This window comes from Lotus japonicus, chromosome 1 (genome assembly GCF_012489685.1).
Source record: "Lotus japonicus ecotype B-129 chromosome 1, LjGifu_v1.2".
Classification (NCBI taxonomy): domain Eukaryota; kingdom Viridiplantae; phylum Streptophyta; class Magnoliopsida; order Fabales; family Fabaceae; genus Lotus; species Lotus japonicus.
The window spans coordinates 337,826-353,040 of NC_080041.1; the positions used below are offsets into that span (position 1 = coordinate 337,826).

At 36.6% G+C, this 15,215-nt stretch overlaps 2 protein-coding genes across 2 annotated transcripts; one reads left to right on the plus strand and one right to left on the minus strand.

The window, feature by feature from the left end:
* Positions 1–3,330: 3,330 nt before the first annotated feature.
* On the plus strand, positions 3,331–4,264 carry LOC130732824 (uncharacterized). The gene has a single exon (XM_057584811.1). It carries the CDS (start codon positions 3,537–3,539, stop codon positions 4,002–4,004), a length of 468 nt encoding a protein of 155 aa, XP_057440794.1. The 5' UTR covers positions 3,331–3,536; the 3' UTR covers positions 4,005–4,264.
* A 4,136-nt stretch (positions 4,265–8,400) lies between these two features.
* Positions 8,401–14,773, minus strand: LOC130732825 (calcium-dependent protein kinase 26). Its single transcript, XM_057584812.1, has 9 exons — positions 14,491–14,773; positions 13,460–14,291; positions 13,019–13,162; positions 12,783–12,935; positions 12,028–12,143; positions 11,586–11,753; positions 10,928–11,152; positions 8,965–9,113; positions 8,401–8,807 (listed from the first exon to the last, which is right to left on the minus strand). Exons 2-8 carry the CDS (start codon positions 14,214–14,216, stop codon positions 8,991–8,993), a joined length of 1,686 nt encoding a protein of 561 aa, XP_057440795.1. The 5' UTR covers positions 14,217–14,291; positions 14,491–14,773; the 3' UTR covers positions 8,401–8,807; positions 8,965–8,990.
* Between the last annotated feature and the right edge of the window lie 442 nt (positions 14,774–15,215).

Consider the following 15,215-nt stretch of genomic DNA (forward strand, 5'->3'; position numbering starts at 1 on the left):
AAATAAAACAAACACTTGATTTCCTACTATGTTATGATAATACCCACTACTCATTTATGCCATAAAAGTAGATTTCTTAATCTTTGGGTTGAAGGCTTTACCTATATGAGCTCTAAATAGCACTACCCAAGAGATGAGAAGAGTCCCAAACACCAATTTTCAAAGCTCCAAATATTGTGGGTAAGAGATTGAGTGAAGAGTGAAGAAATGATGGAGGAAATATGGGACAAAATGAAGAGTGAGATCAAAGATGGAGGAAGGTGCTAGAAAAAGAAATTGAGGAACAGATGATGGAGTCCCACCCTTTTTTTTTTCCAGCAACATAGAAGAATTGGGTATTCTACCCACGTGCCCCTTCCTTCTAACCCATATTTTTTTTCTTCTAACTTACTAATACGGTGCGTTTCAACCTAGGGCTTGTTTGATTACAATTTTCAAAAGCTGTTTTCGGCTTTTAAAAACTGAAAATTTAAAAATCTGTTTGTTTTTAAAACTGTTTTGGAAAACAGTTCTCAATTTAACTTTTTAAAACTAAAATACCAAAAGAGCTGAAAGATGTTTTCAGTTTTTAGTTTTCAGATTACGATTTTTTATTGTTGAAAAACATTTAATTCAAACAGTTTTTTCTTGAAAAATAGTTTCTAAATTTAATTTTTAAATACAATTTTCAAAAACTACAGTCAAACATACTCCTAATATTTTGAGGTTTGGTTTTTTGAATTTAAAAAACTTTGATTTAAAAAAAAAAATAAATATGATGAAGATGATGGAAGGATGTACGAAGAAGTGGATGAATTTTTCTAAAAAATCCAAAAAAAGTTTAGTTTTTGGATGGAAAAGTGTTGACCGAAGGTAACATTGAGGAGACATTATATTATTTTAATGTAGATAAACCCCATTTGCACATATAACAAAAGTGGGAGATCAAAAGGGCTATTAAGTAATTTTTAGAATTCAAAGTCGTCAAAGCAGAGAAATTTCAATTTTAAAACTTGAAGTTCTAGAAGTGTAATTCAGAATAATGGTAAACAACTATACATCATGACCTCTAAGTTCCAAAACTAATCTTTTAAAAAAAATTGAAGTATTAAAATGTAGAATGTATTGTAGGGGAAAAAATATAGATTGTGTAAATTATTAAGGTATGTAAAATATAATTTTCTTTTGTTTATTCTCACATTCACATGATATAAGTACATCCGGAAATCTTTTTTGTCTTTTCTTCAAATCTCTTTAACAAAAATATGAAGAGAAATTGTACTGTAAATGAATAAAACTCAACACTTAAAGATAAAAGGAGGGATATAAAGTGAAAATGATAATAAGAGATGAGAAAGAATCAGACAAAAATAAGAGTGAAAAAAGTCAAAATTAAAGAAAGAAAATTGAAATTAGTTATCGAAAAAAGTTTTTTTTGATAAGCCACGATTTATATTAAAATAAAGTACAAGGGTGCTTAAGCCAAATACAAAGATAAAAGGAATGAATATGGAATTTGTTGGATAGTGTTAATTTAAGGTAGCGTTTGATATACATGTTTGAACATGACGATCGAAATGAGACGTATGAATTTTGTTCCACGTTTGTTATGGACATTAGTTTTAACGCCTTCTCTATTAATTCCACACCCTCCTTATTACACCAAAATGACTTAAATACCCTTAAAATTTAATTTCATTCCAAACATGTCCCTTTTCCTACCCTATCACCACCATCCTCTTTGTTTGTCATACCATCCTTCACTTTCACACTCATCTCATGGTTTTCTTCGTTGCTACGTTTCACACTTAATATGTGTGAAACATTTCACACTTTGTAAGTGTGAACCGATGTTTGTTCATTCTCTCTTAACCATTCTTTAAGCGTTTCACACTTAGCGAGTGTGAAAATGTCCACAGTTAGTAAGTGTGAAATTTTCATTTTATCACTGTTGTTTGTATTTCACACTTTAGAGTGCGAAATTGGTTCGTATTTTATACTTTAGAGTGTGAAATTGTTGATCTGTTCACCCTCTAAAGTGCGAAATTTACCTTATTTGCGAATTTTTATTTTTTTATTCATACTCTTTGTCAAGTTCTAGTTTTCTGGATATAAAAGTAACTGTGCAACATTTTCACACCCTTGAGTGTGAAATTGAATTGATGAGTGTGAAACATAATTGTATTTCACATTCTTGAGTGTGAAATTATAATTCAAAAAATAAAATATTTAAAATTGAAAAATAAAATTCTCAACAGTTGGTCAATTCATGTTCTTGAGTGTGAAAATAATTTGTGAAATGAGTGTTGTTGGTGGCGGAGGAAGGTGTGAGCGGTTTGCGGCGGCGGAGGCAAGTGTGGGTGGCGGAAGTGTGTGGCTGGCTTGAGGGAGATCAGAGTTTGTGAGAGAAGGTGTGAGTGAGAGAGAAGCAAATATAGTTTCACAAGGTTTGGGATTAGGATTATTAGTTTATAAAAGAGGGTATTAAGGGAATTTAAAAAAAAGTAAGGTGTGAGATTAATAGAGGAGGTGTTAAAACTAATGCTCGTTTGTTATATAAGGAACATAATAGGATATACAATTGTTGTCTCTGCCACCAACAACACTCATTTCACAGTGTGAAACACAAATCATTTCACACTCAAGAATATGAATGGACCAACGGGTGAGAATTTTATTTTTCAATTTTAAATATTTTTTTTATTCATCTACGAAATCTATTCCAGGTAAAAATAAATTTCAATCATTCTACTTTTTCCTCTTAATCATTTCGCGATGTATCCACATAGAAGATGGACCTCATCAAAATAAGTTCATCTCCATTCTTCAGTTCAATTACGCAATGGATGAAAGCAAATGGTTTGATGCCATTCTCAGTCTATTACACGAATAAGTAATATCAATCGCTAATCTTCCATAAAAAAATATCAATCGCTGATAAAAAAAAATTAAAATCAATCATATGTTTTATTACCGTAAAAGAAAATCATATGTTTGATTGTTTTGCTACTTTTCATGCTTAATTGAACGTTGAACATGCTAGGAGTATATTTATAATTGACTTTTTTTTTTGAAAAGATATCTATAATTAACCTTACAGTTTTGTTATATAGGTGTTGTATATACCAAATACAATGCACATAATATGATTGTCTCGTTCTCTCTTGCTCTGTTTCGTGTGGTTATGTTCTATTCGGTTTCCAAACGTTACTTAAAAGTTAAGATATATTACAATATTGATAAAAGTAAATTAAAGGTGATATTAAAAATATTGAATATTATAAGAAAATTGAACTAATTGTATAGTAATTAATTTAAATAGCAACACATGAGCAGCAGAAGAGCACCGACAGAGAAGAGAATGATTGACCCCACAGAAGGAATAAAACAGGCTGTAATAGAGCTGTGAAGCTAGCTAGCGAAGGATGATAATTATTATGAGATATGTATGTTGTTCTTCTTGTTGACATATAGACTGGCTGTAATAGAATAGAAAGAAGCTTTGCTTTCAAGTTTGATTTAGGTAGCAATTAGCAAACTGATCAGATCAGATCGAGATGAGCTCCATCGGTCATCAGCAGCACCGGAGCTTCTTTACCATTCCAACTACGAGTAATAATAAGCAGCTCCCTGTCTCACACTCGCGTTCTGTAGACTCCTCGGAACATGGCCTTCGTAAACGCCTTTCTTCCTTTAACACCACTCCTGCAGCAGCATCAGCATCAGCATCTGCAGTTTGGTCGTCATTTCCCAGATCCAAGTCCCTCTCATCCATGGGTGACTATGCTGGCACCTCTATCAAGAATTGGTGGGACTGGACCTGGGCTTGGATCCTCTCCAGGAAGCCCATATTTGCCAGAGATCTTGAATTGAACGATCAGGAAACTAAGCTACTTGGTGGTTCCCACAACAGAGGCACTTGGAGACATGTTTTCTATAAGCTGCGATCTGAGATCAGAAGATTCATCCCACCAACTAATTCTCATCATCATCTTCCGAGGACAACACCTCAAGCCGATTCTTAATCAATTATCCTTCCTTCCTTCAAATAAGATCATGTCATCGGAATCTACTACTTTTCGTACGGCGGGCCAGCTTCCGCAATTCGTTTGTTCGTTCTGTTCTTAAATATTTTTATTTTTTTAATTCTTTCCATTTAATGTACGATTAATTCCTCCTGTTTGTTCTTTGTTGTCCATAATAACGGACGATCTCACTCCAAGTCTATCTGTATACATGCTTATATATAATTGGTATTATATTCAATAATCTGTATTATGTTGTATTGTGTGTGGCGATAAAATTACCTCATGGATTTTTGCACCTATACATAGTTTTTTTTTTTGAAACCAGCTATACATACTTTTTTGAAATATGTCACCGCATCAAAGCTGCAACGTCTGGTAATTCACACCGATCCAGCTAATGAGGTAGCGCTCCTGGCCAAAAAATCTGCCACCATGTTCCCAGAATGTCTAACAAGACACAAATCCACAAAATCAAAATGACAACCCAGTGATAAACATTCCCTTATAATAGTAGATAAATACCCACCCGGAGACTTTTTCCAACGCTAAAACAATTGAGACAATTGGTCTCAAAGGAGACCCTCCGGAAACTAAGCTGAATAGCCCACAGGAGAGCCAACGCTTTAGCCAAAACCACTGAAGAAACCATGACTAAAATATCAGCAGCAGCCGCAAGCACCTGGTCTTCAAAGTCCCTTGCCACCATTCCCCTACCAGCCGAAAGCATCAAAATTCAATTTTCAAATCCCTTCCTCTAGTCGACCGTGCTCCCATCATTGTTCCAGGCCGATGCACGACAGCCCCCAGCGAGCATTGCAACGCCAACGATGTTGCTCGCTCCAACATCGCTTTGCAAGAAAATTCCTTCAAACAATTTGCTACGCGCTTCTCATAGAGCATACGACCCACACTGCCAATGTGCCACGCCCCACTCATGAGCGCACCAGCCAGAAAATGCTTCATAAATTATGGAACCGTGGAATAATTCTCCAACCACAGTGAGAGGATGCCCAAGCCAAAAGCTTCATGCAACAGGGCACTCAAGCCAAAGGTGGGTAACCGTCTCAACATGAAGACAACTCAAAGCGCAACTATCATCCACATCTATACCATGTTTCCAAAGATCATCACAAACAGGAAGGTACCCGCTGCAAACCCGTCAAGCTAACTCTTTGCACCTAGGAATCGCAGGACTATGCCAAAATTTCTTCCACAATTTATGGTCTAAATAGGGACCGGTCAAGGACGAGGACGCCACGTTCGAAGCCATACACGACTGAAGCAACCAACTATACATACTTGGTATTCTATGATTAGTACTTAAACAACACGTTTATATGTTACAAAGGAATTAAATATTTTTCGTATACTAGTTTCTATCATTTTCTAAGGTTTTGTTTGCATCTTGAGTTTTGGAGTACGAAAGGGAAATTAGAGGACTAACTCTTAAGCTCTCCTCTAATTTGAAAGTTTTTTTATTCGGGTTGTGTAAGGGAGGAGAGTGAGCACAAAAGAGGGGAGTGAAGGTAAGTTTTTTTCTTATTCGAGAGAGGCTTTGAAAGGTAACTCCATACACTACTCACATGACCAACCAAAAAGCACAACGATAACAAAATGATGGAAACCAACATTTGTCATCAATATCGCAAATCTCTTTTTCTTGCATGAAAAAACCCTAAACCCCGAAAAATAAAGCTCCACAAAATTTCTTATTACTAGTTAACTTAATTGGAAAGGGGAAATCTTTTACCCATCTAAAGGACTACAACATAGCAAATCAGCCCCTCCGTGTTTTTCCAACAAAACATATATCCATAATTCATAGTAGATTTTTTTTTTATAAGGCAAAGAATTATATTGAAATGAAGTACAAGAGGTACTTCAACCCAATATAAAAAGGTAGAGAAAACATAGAAAAACAAGAAAATAAGACTTTCTTGGAGAATAGACTTTTAAGATTGTGCCTCGTTAAAACCTTACTAGAAAAACCCCATTAAAGCCTAGTGAAGAAAAAGAGTACACAACTAAAAAGCCAAAGTAATAGCTCCAAGAAGTCAATTACAGCCAAAGCATTCTAAACTATTCGTAAGCCAAAGCAAAAATACATTCTCGAGCCCAGTAGCATCAGTGTTCCCAACATGTCACCCATGGATTCCACTGCCCCTGAATTCCAATCAGTTAGCACACTGCAACCATAGATTTGCATGAATAAGGCCTCGTTTGGCACGTCGTATTAGTCATGATAGTATAAGCTTATACAATACATTATGAGTTTATCCATTGTTTGGATTGTATTGTATAAGCTTATCCATCAAAGTCCTCTTATACGTTAAAATGACGTATTATTTAATCCATCATGTGAGTGATGGATAAGACATGATAAGGTTGTGACGTATAAGTCACCATCACCACCACCCTCCATTGCTGTCAACTTACACCACCATTGGCACCACCACCGCCACCGGTGTTGCCACCACCACCCGATCACCACCGCCGCCGCCACCACCGCCCTACCGTCACCACTGGTGTTGTCGCCACCACCACCACCACCACCCTACCGCCACCACCGACACCACAACCCTATCGCCACCACCAGCATAATTTCCGCCACCACTCTATTGCCACCACCGACACCACAACCACCATCCTATCGCCACCACCACCACCATTGCCTCCACCCTCCACCATCGCCGCCACCTTATTAAGCCGCCACCGCCTTACCACCACCACCACCACCACCACCACCCTATCGTCGCCAACACCACAATCACCATCGCAGCCATCACCCGATCACCACCACAGCCGCCGCCACCACCGCCCTACCGCCACCACCGACACCACAACCACCACCCTATCGCCACCACCACCATAATCGTCGCCACCACCGACACCATAACCACCACTCTATTGCCACCACCACCACCATTGCCTCCACCCTCCACCGTAGCCGCCACCGCCTTACCACCACCACCAACACCCTATCATCGCCACCACCACAACCACCATCGCTGCCACCACCACCACCAACCTATCTCCACCGTCACCACCACCGCCACCAACACAAACCTACCACCATTGCCACCACCACCACCAACCTACCACCACTTTCATCACCACCGCCACCACCGTTATAATCACCTTCATATTTGATTTTTTTTATATATCATTATTCAATACTTCATTAAACATAAAATTGCATTAATTTAAACGATATGGTAAATTATACAGAGTATAGCCAAACGATGGATAGTATAAGAAAGTTATCATGACTTATACTATCAGACTTAATACTATCATGTCTTATACTATCAGATTTTATACTATACGTCGCACCAAAAGGGAAGTATACAGGCGAGACATGAGAGAAAGACCATCAGCAATGTGAACTTAACAGCAAATGCAATCCCATGCAGCCTTAACATATTTACTCTCAATACTGTAATATCCGAAACAAATGCAACCCCACTCCCAAACTGCAGTAAAATTAACATGGCAATCCACTCCTCATAATGATAAAAGACACAATCGTGGATTCATTTTCCACTCAAACCAAGAGTATGAAAAATATCCACGTGTTCTACCATACGATGTAACACTTCATCAAAACTCTACAAACCCAAATATCCACGTGGCATCTACTCTTCATTCTTTCATCCCACGTGGCGTCTCTCATTAACTGTCTCACATCTGACTCTCTCCACTGGCATTTTTCACTTTGTTCACTCATTGTGCGTTTTCTCTCAACTCTTTCCCCTTCTATGTGTTTCCTCATCAACCATATCCTTTATGTTTTCTCTTTCACATCCACCAAATTGTGTCTCTCTCAAATCCACCAAATAGGGAGACGAAAGTGGGTGAGATGAACTGATGAAGTACCGTGCAGAATGGATCTAGAATCCATTTGCCTAGGTAGAATAGAGGATAACACACATTATAGTTGGGTACCCTGATGAAATCTTAAGGCATGAGTAGAATGAATGGAAGCTAGGAAGAAACTCAACTAAAGAGAGATCTAACAGTAAAAACAACTCTAAAATATCTAAGAATACAAAACATAGGGAGCAAATGCTCATTTTCTTTTTTTCTGAAATCCATTACAATTTATTTACTATCCTATATCCTAATTTTTTGGGGATGCTAGACAAGTGACACAATCCCATGAAAGAGAACAGTCAGGAAATACAACAAAATAAAATTGTAGTCCTAAGCCATTTGGGGTTCAACAGTAAATCATTTGGGCCTCCAATAAGTCTTCCTCCAGCACTATATACCAACGATTTATTACTTTTTATCATTTATTAGTTCGAAAATATAATATTATTTTGTCCAAAAAAAAAAGAAAATATAATATTATTAAAAGTATTAATTTCATACCAAAAGAAAAAACCTGGGATATTTTAACATGCTTCAACTTCAAATGTCAAACACAATTCATCTGCTCGTGCAGTTTTTTTTTTAGTTCGCCCAATACATAATGTCCATACGCGTGAAGCTTTACATCCGTAAAATCAGAACCTGAAATATCAAAATCCTTCTACTTCAACTATAAACAGAATGCCCCTACGCGAAAGCACTGAAACGTAACAGACAAACTCGCAATAGCTGCAACACTTTTAACACTTCAGTTTACAAAGAGACAAACACTTTTCAGTCACACAGCACAAATGTAACACTTGATCAGAGCTTATGGAGAGAATCCACAATCCTGATTTTTTTTTCATGCGCATTACCACGACAGGAAACAATATTTTGTATATGTTTAAGCTTTACTTTCCTCTTTCTGGCTTTGCTGCATACAACCTGCCAAATTGGATGTCAGAATACAGGATGGGCCACGATATCATCCAAAAGAGTAACACAAAGTTACTTATGGTGGCCAACTGCCAGCATATCAACTACCACTCATTAAAATTAAAAGAATATAAAGTGGGCACAAAATATGTTATACTCAAAGTACCTGCACATGCTGAGCACAATGGAAAGCTAATGAGCACTAGGTGCATCTCTCATGCTCAAATTCAGACTGTTGCGCATAGTCCTCCTACCAATTCCAGCATTTCCTTTTTGCATCATGGCAGCAAATTCACCATAATCGATCCTTCCATCCTAAAACACAGGATATAACAAAACCATGAAGCATAATTGCCACAGAAGAGGGAGCAGGAACTCATTTCAATCAAATATTGACGTGAAATAAACATACTTGGCAAATCACTAGTATTCAGGCATTTGATATTTAAAGTGTACTGAAGGCATGATATAGTTAGCTTAATTAGTTGTTTCTCAAAACAACATCTTTCATCATAAAAGTTACATCCCTCGCTCAACATCTGCCTACCCTTCCCTCTTCAGTCTTCTCTTTTAATCTCAATCCCATTACTTGAATCTGTTTCATCCCCCACCTCCCAACCGTGGAGGTTGTTACAAAGCACCCTTACCCTGTGCTGATGACACCCACCCATGCTAATCTCAACAGCCTCCAATCTCAGCTTCCCAGATATGTTGTTGCATAACACATTCATGTCTAGTTAGTATTAAAAAATAATATGGACCAGGTGCTATCACAAGCACTTTTTATTAGTAATAGACGAATTCCAGCAACATACTCTCTCACACACTTTCAATACATTATCTATTATTGGGTGAACATAGAGAGCCCAGGCTATTTAGAAATATTAGTTTTCATAATATTGTGATGGAAAGAGTGTTCCATTTCTCATTTAAAATGTTAGTTTTCATTATGATAATCAATTAGTATAACAATATAGTTCTTTGCTAAAGTGTCAGGCTGTTTCTGTTTCTGTACAAGGCCATCTGTCCTGGTCAACACAAAACTCATATCTCCGGATTAGGATCCCCTCTCATGATAATGTCAAGTGGAACATTTTGTCAATATCTCTCTTCATAAATATTCAAAGGGTCTCACCTATTTAATAGTTAATACATGAAGAGAGAGATAGACACAAAAATTCAACATGAGGAAACAGGAGAGTTAACACATGAGAGAATCAAATCTGCAATTAATGACGCGAAGAAAAGGGTAAATCCATCCATAAAAACCAATTTGGCAGAACAAAATCTCATGAAAAGGCCCTAATTCATGTCTCAAGTTGAAGTTTATCATTCTTGTAGCAAATAATATAACGTGTGTAGTCAGCATTTTTATTTTGCCTGGGGGGTGGTATTAGATTATGCCAATTGTTATGATAATTAATATACTTATAGCTGTATTTGCAAGATCATGAGTGACTGTAACAGCTAAGTAACTTTTCGCAATAATCATCATAATGTTATGGGAACCACATATTACAATATGTCTTTGATTATCACAACATAACCCCAATAACAAACTTACATTAAACAATTAAAATCTAACCTTCATGTATTGAATATAAACTAACTACTAACATTTTTCCATTTCTTTTGAAGATTTTATGCATATAAATAGTTTAATGGTGATTATTATAATATATCTAGGGATTCAGAATACGCATTTTGAAAAGAGAGTTACAAGCTTTTCTAGTTCCCGCAACACGAAAACAATTTAAAGTACAATATTATTTTAGTGGCGACAAAAACAATTTTACATGTAACATATATTGATTAATCAGACGTAGTTTTAAGTTTCTAAACTTCTTGCAGTATAAAGATGTTGGAAACCAACTTCGATAAAACCATCTTAATATTGCTTACAACATGCAAGTATATTTTCTCCACGGAGCATTCCAAATTAGATTTCAAAACAAAAACCATTTTAATGTCAACAAAGCACAGAAAATGTGAAAACTAAAAGCTCAGTCTTCTCAGGAGGATATATAATTATATATAATACTAAACACTTAAACAGTAAGATCTTCTAAAAGTAACTTCTAACAGCCTACATGGATGTCCTATGTGAATGAGGAGCAGAAGTGACTTACATTATCTTGATCAACTTCCCTAATAATATCTTCAAGAAAGACATCAGTCATGTTATGTTCTGCACAAGCTTGTTGGAGTTCATCAACTGTAATATAACCACTCCCGTCCTTGTCAAAATATTGGAATGCTGCAATGAGATGTTCCTCACGCTCAAGTTTGTTGAGATGAACTGTTGCAGCAATAAACTCCCCATAATCTATGGTTCCGCTATTGTCTACATCAGCCTGGAACAGATTAAACAGTTCAGCTGGATTTTTTTTTTGATAAGGCAAAATTCAATTAATGGAAGACAATCAAATATCATTTAACATGAACGCAAGTTGCTGTTGCTGATGTCTTAAAATTCATGAAAGATTTTTGAACCTTAAGTCATCTAAAGTTCAAAAGTCTAAATAAGCAATGATCCATTGGCCTGATCATTAAATTTTTTTTTTTTTTGAAAGCACCTGATCATTAAATTATGTACTCAATGTGTAATGAAGATTGAAGAATAATCATGCAACAGAGTGAATGACAAAGAATACAATACAAATTTATATAGAGGAAATATTTAAGAAAAATCAAAAGCTTATTTTGCAAAAAAGAAAAAGAAGAATAAAGGATGGAAGTTCATACACAGCATACAGAAAGATACTTTTCACAGAACTAACACCGTACCGCTTCCATAAGATCACGTATTTCTATATCCTTAAGGGTAGACCCATATCTTCTTAGACCAGCTTTGAGTTCATCAAAAGTGATTGCACCGCTATTATCAGTATCCATAGATGTAAACATTTCTCTCAAACCAGCTATCTCCTCTTCGGATAGACTTTCAGCAATTACCTAAAAAAATAGCATAACAAGCAATTATAACGACCAACTATAACTAAAGTTACCTAGTTTTGATGAAACAAGAATATAATAGATGAAACGGAATAGAAAGTGCAGAAGCCCAACTTCAGTTGGCAGTCAAGAAGTGTAAAAAAGTGTGTTGCCACAAAGGCAACAATAGCCCCTCTTATATATCATGCATGAGAATGTAATATCTTTTTCATCACAATGAATGAGCGAAATTCATAAATAAACTAATGTCCATGCATCAAATAACTTTATTTACCCGTAAAGCCATCTTCTTTAGCTTATTCATTGCAGAAAACTGTTTGAGACGGGAAAGAACAGCAGGGTCTAGTGCTCTGTCAGGGGCAACTCCATTTTCACATATCCAAGGATGACCTAAACAAGCACAGAGAATAATGTCTTTTGAATTTTGAAATAAAACTATATAAAATTATATAATAATGCAAAAAAATTGCATTGAAACACAGTATTCTGATATTTGCAAAATGTATTCGCTTCCTCTCTTGAAAAAAGATGACAAAAATATTGTGCTCATTTTAAACATTGGAATTTGCTTTTGAGGAGGCATCAACCTCCATATATCTAACTAGTTCTTCCCAGGGTTGTTAATGGCAGATAGCGTAGTTTAGCCGCAAGCCCAAAAAACGCTATTTCGCTATTGCCGCGCTATAGCGGTGAATACTGGAGTAGCAGTGAACCCCCAGGGCGCTACGCTAAAGCGCTATTGCGCCACTATGGCGCGCTATTAACAAGCCTGGTTCTTCCTATGTAAGTCCTGCTATAATGAGGCAATGGCATTGAGACTTTAATCACCTATTGCATCTGAACAAAATTTTGGAAGAGTGAATACCACAGGAAAAGCTAACTTCTGACGACCAGCCCCTCTACTACACCAAATAACATCCACTGAGTGACAAGTTAAAACTTCAAAAGGAAACAGTATCTCTTTTATTCATATCAGGAATGGATGGACCTTGTATATAGCAAGTATAGTAGAGAAAAGGATGAACTTACACAAGACTTCATGAGCAGTTAACCGTTCTGAAGGCCGAGAGCACAACATCTTTCTAATCAAATCTTTTGCACTATCAGATATTAGAGGCCATGGATCTGAGTCAAAATCTATATGTCCCTTCAATACTGCATCAAATATACCCTGCTGGGTTTCTGAACTCCAAAAGAACAAAAGTTTCAGTGATGCCACAGATGATAGACAGAATTTTTTTAAGAGTGTTGGCAGTGATATATACCTGCCCAAAATGGAGGCACGCCACTCAGCAATATGTACAGTATGACACCCGCAGTCCACACATCAGCTTCGGGCCCGTAATGCTTGAGGAGAACCTCAGGAGCAACATAGTACGGGCTGCCAACTACATCAGTGAAAACTTGACCTGAGGCAGTAAGATAAAATGAAGATTTAAACAAACTATAATTAGTACGGGAACGGGGTTCTCTAGTTAATAACTACTAGTTCAAGAGAAGTGTGATAATAAATTGTTATTGAAAGACAGCAGCATGTTCGGATTTGTGCATATTTAGAAGCATTAAAGAAGACAAAAATCATGCATTTATAACATATAAGTGTGGCCAAGTTACAAAAATATGTAATTTTTACTAAAAAAAAAGGAAGTAATGTTGTTCTTAAAAGGCAAGCAGAAATACAAGAGTAAGGAATGGTTGGTTGTTACCTGGTTTGAAGAAAACAGAGAGGCCAAAGTCAATGGCTTTAAGAGAGAAATCATCATCTTTATTGACGAGCAAAAAGTTTTCAGGCTTGAGATCTCTATGCATAACCCCAAGGGAATGACAAGCCTCAACAACTCCAACAATAATTTTGGTCAACTCGGCAGCCTTCCTTTCGGAATAGTGGCCCCTCTGGATGATGCGATCAAACAACTCACCCCCAGAACAAAGCTCCATGACAATATGAACATAGAGGGGATCCTCATAAGCACCCTTGATGGTGACAATGTTGTTATGACCAGCTAAATGATGCATGATCTGAATTTCCCTTCTAACGTCCTCAACATCCTCCTTGGAAATCAACTTCCTCTTAGAGATGGATTTGCAAGCATATTCAATGGAGGTGGAATTGTCAGTGCATAAATAAGTGGTGCCAAATTGTCCCTGTCCCAATTTACGGCCAAGAGTGTAGAGATCACGAATGTTGGGAGTCTTATGACCCAAGACATAATATGATTGGTTATCGAGGCCGCGACGCATGATGGCTTCTTTCTTGAGATTGAAGGGTTTGTTGTTGTTGTTGTTGTTGTTGTTGTTACTATTATTATTTGTATCGATGTTTTCTGGATTGGAATTGGAATTGGTATTTTCTGAGTCGGAGGAGCGGTCAGAATGATTGGTGCTGCGCTTGGAATTGTCTTCGGGCTGGGTGAAGCCCTGAATATATTTTCCTTTCAAAGATCCACGGCATGTGTTGCCCATGAAACAATACAATACAATTATTATATATTCATCCAATCCAACAATCGCACATCAGCTTTCCCCCCCCTTGCAGTGCTGTGATCTCACAATCAATCACAAACAAATCGATCAAAATTCATTCATTCATTCTATCGGTCATCCATCCTTTAACTTAGAACTAGATAGATAGATATATAGAGGTTGAGGTTGACCCAAAAAATCAAAAATGAAAACGGAAATAAATAATCCAAACAATACAATAATTAAAAGAGCTTAAGAGAAGTTAAGGGTGTACCAGGCAGGCAGGACGAGAAGCAGGAAGAAGAAGAGGATGAATGGATAAGCAGCAGAAATTGGCAATCTCACGAACAGATCTCCACAAAATTAGTTACAGGCATCAAAATACTTTATATTTTATTTATTTATTTCTCACACTGCTTTGTTAATTTTAGGATGGAGGAGAAGATTCATTGTATTAATATTATTTATTATTTTTTTTTTTGTATTGGTTCCTGCCGAGAAACATCGGAGGTCAGTGCTGACCAGCTAAACCCACTTCTCTCTCTCTTTCTCTCTCTCTCTCTCTCTCTCTCTCTCTGTAGAATTTTCATTCAATTAAATATCACGACGACGCGGCTTTCTTTCTCTACTCTTGCCTGTTTTTTCTCTGGTCAAACTCAAATCTTTCTGTCCTCCATCCCATGTCTATTTTTGGCCTCGATTGGACTTAGACTTGGACCCGGACCCTCTTCTTAGCTCCAAATCCAACCTCATTTTCTAATTCTCTTACTTTTCTTAATCATCATATCATATTTGTTAAAAATAATATTCACACTTAAATTTTACCCACAAAAGAAAAGAGAAATAGATGAGTGACATGATAACTAATGTAATAGAAAATTGAGAAAGATAAGAAGAAAAATATATGACAATGAAATTAATGAGAAAAATGGTGTGAATGAAAAAAAGTTAACTTTAAGAAACTCGATTAGATTAAAATGGATTAAGTATAACATATTC